This window comes from Erpetoichthys calabaricus, chromosome 6 (assembly GCF_900747795.2).
Source record: "Erpetoichthys calabaricus chromosome 6, fErpCal1.3, whole genome shotgun sequence".
Taxonomy (NCBI): domain Eukaryota; kingdom Metazoa; phylum Chordata; class Cladistia; order Polypteriformes; family Polypteridae; genus Erpetoichthys; species Erpetoichthys calabaricus.
The window spans coordinates 162149036-162168832 of record NC_041399.2 but is presented as its reverse complement, the minus strand read 5'-3'; the positions used below and the strand labels follow the sequence as shown (position 1 = coordinate 162168832).

The window sequence follows — 19797 nt, the reverse complement described above, 5'->3', positions numbered from 1 at the left end:
CTGTGAATAAAATGTTCAGAAGGTTAGACAGTAGGAAAGAATGCTTGTTGCAGAAAAAAGGCTTCTGTTAAAGGATCGTTTTTTTTTTAAACAGCAAAATATTTTTAACAACAATGGATGGGAATGGACAATGGAGGTGCAGTGGTAGCGCTGCTGCCTCACAGTAAGGAGACCTGGGTTTGCTTCCCGGGTCCTTCCTACATGGAGTTTGCATTTTCTCCCCGTGTCTGCCTAGGTTTCCTCTGGGTGCTCTGGTTTCCTCCCACAGTCCAAAGACATGCTATTAGGTGCATTGGCGATCCTTAATTGTCCCTGGTGTGTGCTTGGTGTGTGTGTGTGTGCCCTGCGGTGGGCTGGCGCCCTGCCCAGGATTTGTTACTGCCTTGCACCCTGTGTTGGCTGGGATTGGCTCCAGTAGACCCTCGTGACCCTGTGTTAGGATATAGCGGGTTGGAAAATGACTGACTGACTGACTGACTGGATGGGCATTTATTGAAAGCCAGCAAATGAGGGCTGGTCGTCAGTTTATACTTAATTTTGACTGAAGCATCCTGTATAAATAATTCTAGGAAGTGGATACCACAAAAATGAATTAGTAATCATCAGGACCTTGTGAAAAATGAAAAGCACACCTTCACAACATCTTCTAAGATTGCATGAAGTATGTAGTGTAGTTAAATATGAAGTCTTGTTCAACTTAAGGGCTTTATGGGTACATAGTAGTGTCCTGAGGACAATTCTGAAGCAGACTTTTTAGTAAGGACAGCTCCAGTAAGTTGTTTAGTATTTTTCTCTTAGTAGGTTGTGAGTACATGGTCTCTGTGCCATAGAAAGTAGACTAGAAATTGCCTTGGACAAATAATGGAGGAGTGCAGGTAGTCCAATAATCATAATCCCAAATACCTGTTTCTACTTTCAGCATCACTTGCATATTTTATAGCTTGAGAACTATGAAAATGTAATATTTGTTTTTCTGTTTTGCTTATTTCTGTAGTTTATGTTGAATGACACTGATGGAATATTTAACTTTACTGGAATACAAGGGCCACCAGGACCACCTGTGAGTATTTAATCCTTACAGAATTTTATGAATGGGCATGCTTCATCAGACATGCTTTGATTAACAATACTCCATTCATTAATGGAAATGTTTGCTGTCTTGATGCATGTGTGCACCTTTTTCCATTTACCAGCCTCCATTTACCATAGCTTTTACAGTCTTTCATTTATTGTATAATTTTAAAACATTAGGAAGTATGTTCATAGCCTTGCTGAACTGCATAATAGTAGCATGTTGTTTTTTTATTTAAAAATAGACATTTGGTCCAAGCTACAGCAGACAGCTTTCCACTGTTAACACTTTGTTCAACATTAAATCAAAGATAAAAGTCTTTCCATCAGATCTGCAACCTTATAATTAAGCTATTTATGTGTGATGGTGTAATGGGGCCATGTAGGACACAGAAAGTTTAAATAAAAAGAAAACATTCTTAAAGTAAGCAGCTGCCTCATAATCCATAAACAGAACACAAGTTCATGTCCACATCTTTGACTTGGACCACCCAGCCTTTTGCTCCTTAAATGCAGTACAGAAAACACCTTTTTATTTTCTCCAATCTGTTAACTTCTCATGATCCCAGAACCCTAGTCAGTGTAGTCCAGTCATGTTGTCATCTCCTAAGGCAGTACTCTTATTTTTTGTTTTGCAAGATGATTTTGAATAATTTTTACTTTTCAAGCTACATGGCCTTGTATGACAGCCATCGTATGACATGACACCATGGCTGACAGCTCCAGTATGTAAGGTGGCTTGTTTTTATACAAGCGATTTCAGTAGTGTAGAAAATACTTTTAAGTATATTTTTGTTTTTCTGAACAAGACATTCAATTCCACTGATAGCAAGGCATATGCGAAATTATGAAGTCTGAAACAAAACATTTGCAAAGAATTATTATCCTGCTGTTGCTGGACTGTGCATTTTTTTTGTTTAAATGAGCAGATGCTTGTTTTGCCATATTTGCTTCTTTCTACTTGCTTGTGCTTCTGTTTTGCATGTTGCAGGGTCCTGAAGGCATGCCGGGTCAAGCCGGATTTCCTGTAAGCATGTTTAAGATTGTTTTACTACTGGTCTTTTATGAGCAACAAAAAAGAAAATAATCTTCAGTGTTAATGAGAATTGCACATGCAGTGCACTATGTATTCTTTAAACAGACTTTGGCTTTGATAACTGTAATACCAGGCACTCTTCTGCTTTTGCTGACTTTTGAACTGCACAATTTTCATTTCCATCTTGTCACCACTCACTGAAGATGTAAATTATGTGATTCCAATGGTTTATACAAAACAAGGTTAATGGTTGCACTGTGCATAGCTGTTACTCACAGTTTATTTACTGCATAAACAATACATACTCTTAAATTACATTTGTATTTGTCACTCAAATTCAAAACCTAGGCATATTAGATTAGAAAATGTAATTATAAGCTCAAGCTACAATTAAACATCACTTTTAGGTTTCTAACACACAATTAATAACTTTTATATCAATAACAAAATGTAATGGCTGAGTATAGTTATCTTTTAATGAGTGTTTTCAGGTTAACGCTAAATATTTGGAAAGTGTCCCAAACACAACTACGACAAAGTAATGTTTCAAGAAAAAATACTCACTTTGTAGCATTTAGTTCAACATTTTCCATACTTTTATATACAGTACGATGTATTTTAATTGAAAAACAAAACTGAAAATGATTCTGCTATTTCTTATTAATATTCTCTTGTAACCGTGGTTTTGTAACTATAAATATTGCTATTCTGCAGTACACTGAGAAGACATCAGGGTCAGATGCTGACTTGAAACTATTGTTGCCTAAATTCATCCTGTCTTTAGGCAAACCTACTTGCAGTGCATACATTTATTATAGCAGTGTAGCATTTTTTCACCTCTCACTCCCAATTTGAATAAGCAAGTTCATAAAGTGGATGCATAGATAATTTTCCTAACCCACTTTGTCCACTACAGGGTTGCTCAGAGCCATAGTATGTCACGGGATGTGCTCTCTTCCTCATACCAGGCCATTTTGTGTTCACAAATTGTTTTGTGTTATACTTAGTGTCTATACAACAGTTGCTTGTAAAGGTTTACAAAATTTTTGCATACAAGACAGCTAGATGTACAGTAGATTCGAAAATATTCAGACTTATTCACTCTCTGTGTACTGTATTTTATTTTAAATTTCATTTCACATGGATAAATTTGCCATTTTTTTCTCACCAACTTGCACTTGATAACCCATAATGACAAAGTGAAAATATGTTTTCAGATTTATAAATTTATTCAAAATCAAAAACTGAAATCTCATTTACATAAGTATTCAGACCCTTATTTCAGTACTTTGTAGAAGCCCCTTTGACAGCAATAAGAGGTTTGAGTCCTCTTGGGTAAGTATCATCTACAAGCATTACACATCTGCATTTGGACAGTTTATTGCATTCTTGTTGTCGTATTCTCTTAAGCTCTATTAAATGGGACGAGAAGTGTCTGTAAACTACCATCTTCAGTTCTCTCCACACATTTTCTAAGGTGTTTAGCACTGAGATTTGGCTGGGCCACTCAAGGACAGTCAGAGACTTGTCTTGAAGTAACTCCAGCATTGTCTTGGCTGTATGCTGCGGGTCATTGTTGTGCTGAAAGGTGAACCATCACTTCAGTCTGTGGTCACATGCACTCTGCAGCAGGTTTTTCTTAAAGAATCTCACTGTATTTGGTTGCATTCTTCCTTCTCTCAATTCACGCCATGTTTCTGCCACTGGGAAGCACATCCATAACATGATGGTGGCTTCACTGTAGGGTTGGTATTAGATAAGTAATGGGTAGTGCCTGGCCTTTGCCAGACATAGTGCTTGGAGCTCTCCCCAAAAAGTTCAATTTTTGTCTCATCAGAACTGACAGTTTTTTTTCCTCAGACTCCCAGAATCTTTTAATGGCCATTTGGCAAACTCCACTCAAGAATGGCTTATCTCTAGCCATTCTACCATAAACACGTGATTGATAGAGTGCTGCTGAGATGGAAGGACAAGTACCTCAGAATGTACCTGACCACAATTTGTAGTGCCATAGTTAATAGTCTGAATACTTACATGAATGAGAAATTTAAAGCTTTTGATTTTTAATAAATTTGCAGACCTTTCTGAAAACATGTTTTCACTTTATCATTAGGGGTAACTGAACATAGACTGTTGGGCAAAAATGACAAATTTTCCATTTAAAATTAAATTCACAATACAATAAAGTGTGCAGAAAATGAAGAGGTCTGAATGCTTTCTGAATCCACTGCATTTTCTGTATTCTTGGATTTTCTGCATAACCAGTGAACTTAAACAGCCTTGGGCCAGCAAAAAACAAGATCATGTGCCTACTTGTATCATTACAACTCCTGCCCATTCGGCCATTTTCATTACTTCTTCAATAACTGCTTAGCCTTTCTTAGAACCTGCAATTCGTGTAGCTGCTAGCACCATTGTCTCTTCCCATATTTTTAACCACCTGTGGATATTCATTATCGATTCTTAATTACCACAAGATAAGTTGCAGGCATTTCTTGTTAATTTAGACTAAAGCCAAAACAAAGTTGCAAAACATTATGTACAACCCTTCTATATATTGGTTTAATTATGTGCTGATCACTTCATGTAGAAAATATATGAAGTACACGTTTTGGGGAAAATTCAGCTTTGTTGCTTAGGCATTACAGATATATACCAACATTGAAAATGTATTTCAAGAAGTTGTATTGTTTTATTTTTGCAGATATGGCTTAATTAGTTTTGAGATAATTTTTATCTTAACAGCAATTTATTTATATCTACTCTCTCTATATATAAAATCCTAAGCTTAAAATAGCAACGATTTTGTGCAACAATTTTATGTCACGTTTTTATGTCACGTTTTTTGTCACACTCTAAATTGGGTTTTATTTTAAAACCTATATATATATGTTTGGTATCATTCTTTTCAGAATTTATCGAACTTTAATGTGATGTTGTTAGATTTTCAGATACTTATTCCGTTTTTAAATTATAAACTAAAATATCAAGAAAGTTGTGGTTTTTAATATCAAGAAAGTCATGGTTTTTATTTTTGATCACAGGAACAAACTATTACAAAAAATAATCTATTCATAACACCAATGTTTGTATTTAGGTGATTTAGTTAGCTGAAGGTCGAGGCACCAGGACGGTTGGGCACCGAAGGTTTTGCTATAAATTTACTATTAATACTATTAATTTTTGACAAAAATGCTTAATAATAACACAGTTGTTTAATCAGAGCTCTTCCACCAGCTAGAAGTATCAAATTTTCAATTGCTTTATAGTTGACTCTAATTATATGAATTGTTTGCAGTCCTATTAGAGAATATTACTATTAATATATTACACCAGGTTTGAAAAGTGGGGTACTAAAAGTGTTGCCATGTTCATCTGTGTGAGTTTTTGTTATGATGGAGTCTATTAGCACTCTCAATTTTAAAGAGAAAATGACTAAGGGACAACTCTTCCAACTACCATTAACAATTCGTGTGTTTCACATTTTACTCAGTAAACTGGTATGTGTCTACTTGCAAATGAAGATCATCAGCAGTGAAAAAAGTGCCCACACACTAGCATGACTTTTGTGTAATTCAGTTATTTAACCATTGACAACAAAAAAGTCTCATTACAGAATGATAAGAAAAAAAATGTGGCCAGCGTACTTTTACAAAAAAATATCTTTCCCTGCACACTGTTCAATCTAAATGTTTGCATTTCTGTTTTCTGACAAACTAAAAAAAGTAGCTTATTCAATATTATATTGAATTGGGCCTTATAATTCTGAAAATAATGATGTCTTCTTTTACCTCTGATCTGCTCCCATTTACCTCACATACAATAGAGACCATTTGAATTTCTAAAAATACAAGGTTTTAAAATGTTCATATTTTTATAATGCTTCTGCAGTGTAATATTCAAATCTTTTCAAATTACAAAATACAGTAGCATTTTTAGGCATATTTGCTTCATCAATCAGATAACAAATTAAATATGTGTTTCACCTCGTAGCATTCATTGCCTTTTTCACATGATCATGTATACAATTTGTTTTTGGAAGTCATAATGATCTCTTAATAAAATGGTGCTTTATTTCTTTATGACACATTTTTTAATTAACCTGTGGTTATTATGCTTTTTTGGGTTCATTTTTATTTACTGTGATTTATTTCAGATGTTATTTATTATGCATAGTATGTTAAACAGTGAATGACATATTCATCTCAAGGTCCAGCACTCTGGGTTTGAATCCCACAGCCAGTTGTTGCCTGTGAGAACTTTGAAAGTTCCTAATAAGTGTGTTTCTGTTTCCTAATACACACTCCAGCTTTTCTTTCACATCTGCCATGATGTGTGTAAGATTAATTGCTGTTTCCAAACTGGTCCTATGTGAGTGTGCTTGTGAATGTGTGTTTCAGAGGGTCTTGTGATGGACATACCCTTTCTAGCGCTAGTTCCTGCCTTGTTCCATATGACAGCAGGAGAGACTGTGGCCACATATTATGTTACATTTGGCAGCTGCAGTGAAAATATCTTCTTTCAGATCTGTGGTTCCATTACTGTTTCAACCACAAATCACTAAATAATATTTGATCCATAAGAATATATATAGTTAAAAAATAATTAATTTCTTGAACACATCTGCATTTCAAATGAAGTAAATAAGCAGTTGAAAATTAACTTTCTTTTGTGATGAAGTAATATTCCTTTCTCTTTACACATTAGTGATATTAACATTGCATTAACCTTAGAGAGCTCCCTTGATATGTTCACGTGTTTTATTTTCTTCAGTGAAAAGGGGCAAGCTATACAACTAGACCAGACAAGAATACCCTTTCACTAGCAACGGATTTTGGTCTTTCCAGGATTTCTAGACTTTCTCAGCTACATGTTAGAATATACTAACCCTTGCTTTTCCATGATCTACTCACAAAAGGTCTCATCTTGGTAAAACACCAGTAAGTATCAAACAAAGGGCCATCCTTATGGAACACCTCAATGACCTGAACAAGTGTCTCTCAATCTGTGATTTAAGGCAATTCCAGATTGCCCAACTTCTTCCATTAAATAAAAAGCAACTCTCTAAAAAATAATATATGTAACTTGTTTACAAAATGCCATTATTTTGGTTATTCTCCAAAACCTACAACTGCAGATGAGGATAGAGACTTGCATCAACCTGTAAACATTTTTTTCAGGGCCCACGGGGACCAAAAGGTGATTATGGCTTCCCAGGTGTTCAGGGACCTCCAGGAGTAAAGGTAACTAAATCAAACTAATCCTAGCTAAAGTATCACACTATATGATTCCCATTAATAAAGTAAAAGAAAATAGTGGGGAATCAGCACAAAAAAAGTGGTAAATGTAAAGTCTGTCAACATTAGACAGCTTTAATTGTATGGTGCACCGCTGTTAATTATAAGGTTTGCTCCCATGATGTTGTTATTGAGAAACTTGACCTGCATGGCAAAGAAACAAAGCCCATGTTTCTAATAGCTTTCATTGTACAAAAGTTAAAGGTTACGATAATCTTAAGGGATTAGACTGCTTTGTGATATATAATCTAAATATTTAGCCCACTGCGCCCATTAGCCATGTTTTCTTCCCATTTAATGAGATATTGGATTTTGCTTTGCATTTAAATATCTTTGGGTTCTTATATTGAAGGAAGGTTCAGTGTGCAGATAGATTTGAATGACTCAGTTCATGCAACACTGTTTATTTACTTTGTGTGCATTCAGAGGGATATCATATGTTGCTCCATACATAATTTGATTATAAAGACTGCCGTGAGCTTTTAAGTCAGGGTTCTTTGATGTACCAAACTCCAAACTTTAAAGTGGTAGCTCAAAGCATCTCCAGTGTTGCTATACCGCAAATTCAGAGAAATCATATGCTACATATTATTTTCAGAGTTTGTGCTTTTCAGTTTGGGGTGATGAAATTAGAAAACAGATCATTTTACTTTCAAGAGCTATAGCAAGCATGTGTCATTCACAAGGCTGGTAGCAGTTATGCTTTTTACTAGACAGTCATACCTAACTTTGTCAGCCTATTTCATAGTAATAAAATATAAGATTATGTAAGAGATATTTTACTAGAACCTATTTTGAATTACTATAATGGCCCAATTTTTTAAACTATTACCCTGTGGCATTGACATTGTCACAGCCTACCAGTGTATCTTTCCTGTCTCTATCTGAACTAGTTTTTTTCCACTCACATGTTGCATTACTATACAATTTTTCAAAATCAGTAGCTACTCAGTAGAAACATGCGGCAAGCATGGTCTTCATATGTACACAGTTTAACACAAATACAGTGAGATACAAAGTGCTTATCAGGACAGTACTGTCAGTCATATCTCAGTTGATATGACCAACACACCATCCCTCAAAGTACATTATTGCAGCATGGTATATTAAATCTCTCTTGTATTGATTATGCAAATACCATTGAGTTGTGTAACAACCTCCACAATTCATACATGAAGGAATCATAATTACTTCAGAACGTCTTTGACAGGAAAATAATGTAGGCCCACTGCAAGGTGCCAATGTCTAATTAGAACCAAAACTGAAAACACTAGATTTCCACTTTCTAAAAAGTACAGAAATGCGCCAGTAACATTTAGGAGCAGAGTATTAAAAAGAGATGATACAAAAGGTAACTTCTGTGTGAGAGCAGGGCTAATATATGGAGACAAAAATGCAGATTACTCAAAGTATAGCACTATATCTCTGAAACATGGTGAAAACAGTATCATGGCTGGAATTTTTCATTGAGGCTGTAACCAATGACTGGAGAGGTGCAACGCTCCAGCAGTGTGCAAAAATATGTTAGTGACCTGTGTGAAACAAAGTACCTCCAAAAATTCTACTAGTTCAATGAAGGAGCTTACCAAAGAAACAAATAAGAAAACTAGCCAAGTCAACATTTTGATTTAAAGCTAGTCAGACAGACATTTCTCATGTTAAAAAAGTAGAACCAATTTCCTAGCATACAAAGTAAGTCAAAAAGAATAAAGCAAAAACTTGCTGAAGCATGTCAGAACCAACTAAGGGATGGTGATGTCAATAGATCAAAGGCTTAATTCATTTAGTCCAGGCAAATGGATTTGTAATCAAAACTATGCTTTATACAACCTTAGTTTACTTTAAGTTAATTAGTCCCAATATTGAAAAGGAGACTGTCTAAAGCACACATTAGATTAAATTTTATATATTTTTATATGGCACTCTTAACAAAAGACATACTTGGAATGCTTTCACTGATTTAGAAAACCAAAACAAAAATGTACATAATGAAGCAACTTTCATAATTCCGCCAAATGCCACCCTTTCCCTCTCAAAGTTGCTGCAGAATTTCATAACATACTCTGGGGTTCATCTCTGTAAAATCTGCCGTGTCTGTCATTGTTGATATTCAGATGCAATCCTCCATAGCCAGGAGAAGCAGCTTGGTTAGGGTAATAGTGGCACCAACATTGTTACCAATAAGAACAAGAGATTGGTGCCAAATGATAACAATGAACTTCCCACTTGTACCTAAGAAAAGCAGACTTATTTGCATTTTACAGAAACTAAGAGATTCAACCTTACAACAGGCAGATCATTATAAAGAGCAGGGACCTTTAGCCATGACCTCCTACAGCAGTGTTATTTATCCATGGTGTTTAGAGAAGATTTGTGTATTGTGTTTTTCATGTGTATTGTGGAATCTATGTTTTAGTATGTTCCGTTAAGTATGTAAATGGAGCTGAAGCCTTTTAAAGGTACACTATGTACAGTATGTCAGGTGTTTGAAGAACACAAATTGGTAGGGAGTTTTGAGGCAGTGCTTCAAATAAACTGCAGGTTGATTTCAATAGTCTGTGAATAAATGCACAGAACAGGTAAAGTTCTGTAACGTTGCCTCATATCCATATTTTCTTCTGAAATTTAAGCGTCATGTGTATACAGAAACAGTATTCATTTTGCTTTCATTTTCTGAATAATGATGGAGACTAACTTCAAATTGAATGTTGTACCTTGAGGAGGGCATTGTGATGCACTACTAAACACAACTCCCTTAGACACTGGATGGATTCCATTCATGACGTAGTCTCTGTGTTGTATGCACATCCTTCTCTTGTCTGTGTTGTGTGCATGTGTATGTATGTTTTTGTGTGTATCTGCATGTGTCTGTTTATTTTCCTAAATATCCTAGTTACCTCCTACATACAAAAATATACATGTTATGTTATGTATGGGAGATACTGAATTGGTTTGATGTGCATATGAGTACTGAATATGGGTGAGTATGACCTGTGATGAGATGCCATGTGGTCCCATTCTGCCATGTGCTGAGAGATGTTACAATACTGCAGCCTCCAGTTTGCCACATTCCAGACCTGAGCATTTATATGATGCTGTTTCATTCATATACTTTCACATTTTGTATCCTAATTGTACACTTTTATTTCACGTTTTCAATATGAGGTTGTGCATGGCTTTCCATGTGATAATTTTTTTTCTATTGCATTATTTTAATTTCTTTTAAATGTAACAATTTAGTGCTGTTCATTTCTTTGTACTGTATACAGTGACTTTAGATGCACTGAATAAAATCAAGACTGTTCGAGATTTATTCATTATCAGTTTTTCTGATTTTGTTCCCTTTGTACGGCCATCATATTGACTTTTTACAAATTTCTTACATGCAATATTAGTCATTCTTTGTTGTTTTTCTTTTAGTTTTATTTTTATATGCCGTATTTTGTAACATTGGTTTAGATAAGTGTTATTTAAATAAAGGTTGACTTATAGTACTTGCTTACTTACTTACGTTGCTTTAAATATATTTTAAGGGAGAAAAGGGAGAACCTGGTGTGGTTATTGCAGCAGACGGGTCTATGATGACTGGGGTAATTGGACCAAAGGGACCAAAAGGAATGAAGGTGATATAACTTATAAAAACTGGCTCATTTTATGTTGTTTCTGCCTGCTGCTTACATTTTATGTGCTAATGCTGTTGTTTCTCATTCAGGGTGACAGAGGCATGTCAGGACCTCATGGACCAATGGTATGGATCTTAAGAGATACTGCCTTTATGTTTGAAAGTAGTACTGAAAGAGTATCAAGGATTGAACGTTTTGTACTGTCAAAAGGTGAAATGGTGTTGCTACCCTGGCTTATAACTGTAGTTTCCCAGGCTACACAAATATCCCTAGGGTGCTTGTTTTTCCCTTTTGCTGATCAGAGCAGGGCTATAATTTAATGGCACAATAAATTAATTACAAAGTAAGTCAATTTCCAGCCAGAATTTTTCATTTATTTAATTTTACAGGGTCCATCTGGTGAAAAAGGAGAATTTGGATTCCCTGGACGTCCAGTGAGTATTATTGATTGGTGCACTTATTTATAGTTTTTGTAGACAAATATCTGAACAGTAAAACTGGTAATTACTTGTATTCTAATAAAAATTAATTTAAATGAAAGCTACAAAATTTGGTCTATTTATTTGTCTTCTAAAAACATAATTTGATATAAATTTCACAATACACTGCTCATTCTTTTGAAGAGGAGGCCTGTTATCAGGTGTGTAAGCAAGAACTGAAATTCAAGATATTATAGAACTAAACATGTGCTTTTTTATTTTCTGAAATCACTTTGAAGTGTGGGTCACAGAGTGTCAAAGAGGTTAGTGCTGCTGCATTGGAGGTTAAGTTGATCAAAAACCAGAGAACTGAAAGCACTGCGGGCAAAAAAGGGAAAGGGCCTGTGTGGCCAGTGCTTCAAATGGACAAAAATATTTTGTGTAATTGCCACGCACTGTAGCAATGCCCTTGTTGTACAACATTGCAAGTTGTTTTCAAAGCTCTATAAATTGTCAGACACCCATATAACTGGACAAAATAATATTGATTTGCAGATTCCAGAGCAATCCCAATGTACGACAATACTTTTTTCAACTCTTACTATGAGGTGCAGCGAAATAGTCACTAGAATGCTCCAAGTATTCCAATTAGTTAGTATGTTTAGTGGTTTAGAAACAAAGCACGTACATAATAGACAATTGTGCATTAACTATTTATGCATTGTATTTAAGCACAGGAGCTGCCTGTCCACACAGCATCAACCTCTGCACCATACTTAAATGGAGAAACAAGAGGTGGAAAGATATTTAATAGCATTTGTGTAAACAGAAACAGCATACAACAAATGCAACAGCTCTTGAATAAATAAGAAAAAAGCTGATGAAGTGACTCCTGGCAATCTGTAAAATCAAAACCAAAACATGTGGGTGTAGGTTAATTGTTTGAATAAATAGTCAGCCTTCCAGAAATCTGCAGAAGATGATGCAGGATATAGCAGCTTGTGCTGGTTGTATTACTTATTTTCAGTTAACAGCAACACTTTTAAATGTTATTCAGCTTCATGCAGCTTAACATCACCTAACTGTGCAGCAACTAGAAGATGAAATCAACCCACAACATAATGTCAAAAGCAGATCATACTGTATCTTCTCTTTATGCACAAGTCAGAATTCATCTGCCTAGGTTATCACAGCTGGATTATAGCCAAAGATGCCCAGGCACAGGCCTATACTCAAAGGGAACAAATTATATGAAGTATCCATAGGGAAAGCACGATCGGACCAAGTGCAATTCTCAGTCCAACTACTACACCTATATTTCACTTTGAATTTTATTGTGCTGCTAGTTCTATCTATTTGTCAGTCAGAATGACTGATAGATATACTAACCCCAAAGGCAAATGGCTGCCACTATTCATTAATCAGTGTATTAACAGCCAACACTTTTTAAAAAAAGGATATACATAGTAGGTTCTACTGAACACCCCTAGACATCCTGTGTACTGGGGCTGTAATATTTGCTGGTGTGGTTTTCTGATAAATTCCAGTGCCAACTTAAGCACTGTGGGTAGTAATTATACTTCATTGTGTAAGATGACTTTGGGAAGAAGACAAAAATGCCAAACACCACTACATTACAAAGATTTCTTAGAGTATTAGGAGTGGGCAAAAGAGAGAATAAAATATGAGGAAATGAGAAAAACTGACCTCATTCTTTGGAGTTTTCATGATAATGCGGTAAGAAAAACACACAGAGGCAAAGGAGACAAATGATAACAGTACAGAGAATCAGATATTTCATTAGGAAAAGGTTTTTCTGTTGGTGTAGACAAAACATGGTCTTAAAGTTGGACAGTGTAGCTGAACACATATTAGATAAAAGTAAACAATTATTGATGTTTAAATTGAACTTAAAACTGAACTTCAAAACTTGTGAGAATTTAAATAAAAGATTTTTACACTTTTTCAGTAGCTTAAAAACACTTTAAAATAACTTGGAACAGAAAATTAGGACTACTTTAGAATATTGTCAGTTTCATTTTTGCCATTTTTGAAATAAAACATCACGTATGGCTACATTTTCACTGTGTTTTCTTAATATTTTAAGATAAATCTGAAAAAGCACACTCTTGTGAAAGTATCTATCTATTATAAAAAGAAATCCTGTCCCCTGTCCTGATAGTTTACGATACGTGATTTTTCTCGGAAGATAATTTAAAGACCCGCGAGACGAAAGAGACCTGCCACGGTGCGTCTCACGGGAACATAGAACGAGAATCTTGCAAGACACACACTACTTACAAGCAATATCAAAAAAAACAAATCAGTAGTGTAAAGGCAGTCATGCAGCACACACAGCTCCAGGGCTCAGTGCATATAAAGTGTATAAGGTCAATACGGTAGAAATGAAATGAACACGGTAGAAATGAAATGTCGACGATTAAATGAAGAAGAAAGAAAAGCGCGGTGAAAAGAGACTCAAATGCATTGGACAGAAAAAGAGCAAAAAAGAATAATCAAGGTGCAAATTCAGAAAATAAGGAAAGTAATTATCAGCCTGGAACAAGTGGAATTGAAAAAAAAGCACGTCCAATCCGGCTCAGGATTAAATGACAATGAGTAAAAGACAAAGTAGAACTTCATAGAGATGTTTACAAACGTTGGCGCTAAACACATGCAGAGCAGGTTAGAGACTATGAAACCAGGGAAATTTGAAAGGCTCAAAAAAAAAAAAAAAAACCGTTGGCGCTATACACATGTGGAGAAAGTTAAAGAATATGAAAGTAGGAATTTAGAAAATATAAAAAATAAAGATCGCAGTAGCGCAAACAAACAAACTGCCTCATTTAATTATGCACCAGTCTAACTTTGGTTTTGCACAATAATTACTACACTATTGTACCTTAACACTTAATTCTACTTTATTCACATAATTTTACTTCCAGTATTTATTATGTTCTACTATACTGTTATCTTTCGATCTATGACTTTTTGTTAATCTAACTGCTATTCTTCTAACTTTGCACAGTTTTTGATAAGCGGATCAGGATGCATTTCACTGCATGTTGTCCTGTATAACTATGCATGTGACAAATAAAGAATCTTGAGAATTTCAAAAACGGAGTTTACCGCACATGCATTTATTGGTTACTTTGTTAATGTATATATATTTATCTGACTGCTTATTTAAAAACCTAAATTTACCCCAGGAGTCAAAAATGTTCTGTCTAGCCCTTGTACAAAAACCTAGACAAAAGCTGGGGTATCACCTTGGTAACCCCATGTACTTTTGGAACTGGGAGAGGAAAATACTGTAGCACGACTTTACAGACAGGAGTCCAATGCAGAACTCTACTTACTTTGTTACTTTGTAAAAAAAAATTATTAACTGCTGATGATGTAGATCGTTTTGTCTATGCTGAAATTCCAAACAGAGAAACTTATCCTGACCTCATTAAAAAGATTCAGCATATTGGGACTCGCAATATTATAAATATTGTTTTTACAGAAGTTCTGAAATAAAAGTGAAACTAATGAAATAGCAACAATTCAAAGATAAAACAATCTTAAAAGTGTGTATCCGGAAAACCAAATACGGGCGTTGGCGAGCAAAGCAAGCAGGGGCCGAAGCCCCCTAGTATTACAAATGACAATGACATGAAGCTCCAGGATTTGGTGAAATCAAGAAATGTTCCCTTTGTGGAGAACAGTCATTTAACATAAAGAAAAGCAGTACACCCACAGACAGCTGCTGTAGAGCTGGGGTTCCAGAACAGTAACACATTACACTGTGAAGGTTTGATTCTTTTGAGATTCTGCACTACACTTGTCTCCTCAGCTAAGTCAGTTTAGATAAAGAGTTAAGACATTTATCCGTACTTTATGACACGAACAGTAACACATTACACTGTGAAGGTTTGATTCTTTTGAGATTCTGCACTACACTTGTCTCCTCAGCTAAGTCAGTTTAGATAAAGAGTTAAGACATTTATCCGTACTTTATGACACAAGTGCTGTTAGCAGTGGAATTAGGAGTGTGACTGTGTTCTATATAAGAAGACTCTTCCATTAGTATGTCACAGCATTACCATCACTGGTGGGTTGCATTTTCCAGCATATCAATATAAAAGTAAAAAGACATATTAGTAAATTGTTCACCATTGTTAAGTTAAAATGCTTTTCCTCCAATCATTTTTCATAAGAGAACATTTAAAAAAAAATAAAGTAAAAGCTATAAGGCTGTGTGGCGGTCCTGTGGTAGTATCATTGGCAGAATTGACTGTACTTGATTTAGCTGAAACCAAACTGTCCTAAGAGGAATTACTCCTCTGCACAGCAGTATTGGCGATTAAAAGATACTGTAAAGCCAATTTTGTCTCTAGCAATATAAAGTTAGTAGAGGCTTAGATGGCTTTGATAGCTTGCAATTATCTTTAACCTATCTGTTTTATGCGAATGTTAACCCATCCCACAATAATACACAGTGTTAATTTTTCCTTCAATAAAGTAAACATATTTTCCAATAATTTATGAAATATATTAATATAATCATCTAATAACCATTTATATCACCAAGATTACTAATGTAAAAGCCAAACTGAGGCAGCAAGAACAGGAAACAAGGACTGAGGCTCCAGTCACCTTTTCTTTGTCACACCCACCTTGCAAAGAGGTCACATAGTAGGATAAAAAGGCGTTACCAGTTTATTTCAATAGACTTCTGCTTGAGACCAAGGCTGTGATTTGCTTGTGGTCAAAACAAAAACCACCATTTTTTCTTTAAATGGACACATGTCATGTAGTATCTGCCTATTTCATTTGATTCACTCAGAAAATGAAACCAAAGTGCAGTCAGCCTCTAATTGCCTAAATTATTCATTATATAACTGGCCACATTATATACAGTAGGTATGTTTAAAACAATGACATTTATACTGAAAATTGGATTGTTAGTTTTTGTGTCTTGTAACAGCTTTTACAGAAGGTAGAGAAATTCTAAAAAAAGTAAAGGCGGAATAGTTGCTTTCCACTAACTGTTCTCAGATAAAATGTGCACAGAATTTGTTGTAATTTGTACCTTTAAAGTGGCAGGAAATATTTTATAATGAACAAATATAATGTCTGCCCCCTCTGTGTATTGTACTAACCAAGTTTGAAAAATAAAATTGGATGAATGACCATTGACTAAATAGCCAAGTTATTTAGCGTTGCCCAGGTGAGAAAGTGGACACGTGGAAATGTAAAAATTAACTACAAATTACAGTATATGCTACCAAACTTTATTCCCATTTAACTTGTTGCATTTAGTTTTGTTAATATTAAAATGTTAATTTGCCAAAAAATCTTTTTTTTTTTTTTTATTTTATTTTCCTTTTGGTGAAAAGATCCCCAAATTGCAAGAAATAACTTCGATGACAATATGGCTCCACCCAAGGTGGCTTGGGACCATGAGAAAAAGTTGATGGAAGTTAAATGTAGCGGGCAGCCTGAATTTCTTGGTTGAAAAGCAGGTGCTCACCATTAAACTACATTCACACCCTGCAAGGCTCTGTTTCTATGTCACAAGATCATGCTGTAGCTCTTCATACTCTTAGCTGTTTTAAAACTATCTTTTCCAGCTTTGGCTTCCATAAATCTTATGTTTTCCATAAATTTAAACTGGGTCATGATTGTTGTGTTTATACTTAATGTGGTTAGTAATTACAATTTTTTATAAGATTTTAGTTAGCTGTGGGGTTTTGACCACTCAATGGTGTGGGCTCGAGGCTGAAGGCTATAAGTCAAAATAAGACCTATGGTGAGAATTACCTGTATAACAAATTTCAAGTTTATGCCTTAAAAAAGAAATTTGTACATAAAGAACAAGTAAAATATTTTTTGTACTAATTTTGTAGCACTGCGCAATGTATCCTACCTTCCAGATTTATCATATTATTCTTCCATCCATTAACAAACCATTTAAAGGACTTGGGAAAGGAGCTACATAAATAAAATGTAATATTATTATTATTATCTTAATTGGGTCAGGAAGTCTGTCATGGCAACACAGCATCAGGAACAAGGCAGGACCCAACCCTAGGAAAGATGCCAGTCCATTCTATGTGCAAAGCCTCACTCTGATGCAGGCACAATTTTGTTTGTCCAGTTCAACTAACATGCACATCTTTGGATGTGGAATTAAAAAGCAAAGTAGTTGAAAAGAAAAACAGAAATCATGACAAGAATGTGCAGGCTCTATACAGACAGCTGTTAGGCAGCAGTACTAACCACTGTGACCAAATACCCACACTTTATCAAATGAAATATTGTGAAATTCCTTTTAGATAAATAGTTTTGTTTTGTGGTTAACCAAAAGATTTTTTATTAAAATCATATCTTTGAATTGTTTTTGATGAAATAGTATTGGGGATGTTTTTTAGCTGGATATACTGTAAGTAGAAGGCATTGTGTTCAGACCCTGGAATCTTGAGTGGCAGCTATTTTTGACATAAACTCTGCAGCATTTACTTATATAGTACATTAAAAGTAATTATACAGTTACAAAAACATTTGTGTTCAAATTTTGGTAGAACAATTTTATTCAAAACATGTTTTTCTTTTTTTTTAATTTTCATGCCATGGTTTAAAAAGACACTTTACATTAAAAACAAATTGTGTAAGAATAAAAAGTCTATTAGGTTGTATATGTGAGTGTTTAACTTTAGGACTTAAATGGAGGAGGTTTACAAATTCAACCTAAATAAATGCACTGATTGCCCAAGAATAGCTTGTTGAAACTCCACATCTTTTAAACCTTGATGTCCCATAACATCCATGTAGAAATATTTTACTGTTGTAGTCACTTTCTATCTTTATTAAGAACTTTAAGCCCTTTGAAGTAAGAGGTTCATGCTGAGGTTTTAATAGTATGTTTAACTGATTTTTGCAGCTTTTTATCTCATGTCTGCTTTTTATTAGGGTCGTCCAGGAATGACAGGAAAGAAAGGAGAGAAAGGAGAAGTGCTGAACATACAGGTAAGTGCAACGAAAGTTTCAAGATTCTTTCAAAAAGGCATGAAGTTGTTGATAAAGCAGGTTAGCAGTCAAAATGTCCTATATTATTTATTATTTTAGTTTTTAAGAACAGCAAAGTCTGACTGATATATTCACATTCTTTCCGGGTGTCTAAAGTATGTATTGCTTTTGATCCCACTCAGCATGCACTGAACCGAGATCAAAGAAACTACTTAACATTTTACATGCAACAAGTGTGCTCATGATCTGCAGTACACACAGGGACGCTGAGCAGACACAAAATACAGAAGCAGAGAAAAAATGTTTGCCTTTCTCCTGTTTGTCTCCTTACTTTTTAGACCTGAGTTACAGGTTTGAATCCCTACTGCACTGATTATGTCCAGTTAATGTTTTCAGGCTGTCTTTTCAATTTAAATCATGAAGGCATATTTTACCTTTTGAATACATAGCATTGCAGCTGTGCTTATTTTGGATAGTCATCAGTCACCTACAAAAATGATATTTTTGAGTTTGGAATATCTCTGATTTTTTCCTAACTTGTGATTTTGAAGTTTGTCTTTTTTAAGATATATATCCTCATGTAGGGCGGTACGCAGTTAGGAGACCTGGGTTCGCTTCCCGGGTCCTCCCTGTGTGGAGTTTGCATGTTCTCCTCGTGTCTGTGTGGGTCCATTCCTCTTTGATTCTCATATCTTAAAACTGGTTGCCTTGGGATGTCTCTTCTGTTGTCTGCCTCATCAAAGAGGAAGTTGGTCTCAGAGTAAAGGGCTGATGAATCATTTGACACCATAGCAGGAGCCCCATGGCGAGGGTCTCGCAGCAAGTGATGTTGATCTAACCTTTTGTAAAGTAGTCCTTAAGAATGACCTTGAATCACATTCTCCTGCTACCCCAGGTCTTTTGACCTCAGCTAAGTAGAGCGCAGAGAACTTGCCTCGAGAGATGGGATACAGACATTCTGATTCAATGGCCTGTCTGCTGGAACTAGTGTCGCCAGATCACAGCATACTATAACACATGTGGGAGTACAACCAAAGTACTGGCAGGAAAATACACAGATGGACAGCAAAAGAACATGTAAACACCATACTGACAACAGCTGGGCACAAGATTGGATCTGTGAGGCTACATCTCTAATAACAGCATCACTATGCAGCTGAGGTTAAGCAATTGTAAGAAAACCATTTAAACTACTATATTTTCTTAGAAAAGAAAGCAAAAAAGTTGGGGAAAAAGCATCAAGCTATTTATTTTCTTTGTCATTAGGCAAAACATAATTTGTGGTTTCAAACTGTGAGTTAAGAGGCACTTGTTACAGTTGACAAAACTAAAGAGAC

At 35.2% G+C, this 19797-nt stretch overlaps 1 protein-coding gene across 4 annotated transcripts in view; it reads left to right on the top strand.

The window, feature by feature from the left end:
• Positions 1-19797, top strand: part of LOC114653644 (collagen alpha-1(XV) chain-like) — a 261721-nt gene that overhangs the window by 184685 nt on the left and 57239 nt on the right. For 3 of the 4 annotated variants that reach the window (XM_028804065.2, XM_051929087.1, XM_051929085.1), the window contains 7 exons: positions 995-1060; positions 2063-2098; positions 7288-7350; positions 10938-11027; positions 11117-11152; positions 11417-11461; positions 18404-18460. In XM_028804065.2, coding sequence (XP_028659898.1) covers positions 995-1060; positions 2063-2098; positions 7288-7350; positions 10938-11027; positions 11117-11152; positions 11417-11461; positions 18404-18460 — 393 coding nt within the window. The remainder of the gene's footprint in view (positions 1-994; positions 1061-2062; positions 2099-7287; positions 7351-10937; positions 11028-11116; positions 11153-11416; positions 11462-18403; positions 18461-19797) is intronic. The other variant, XM_051929086.1, reaches the window with a different exon arrangement.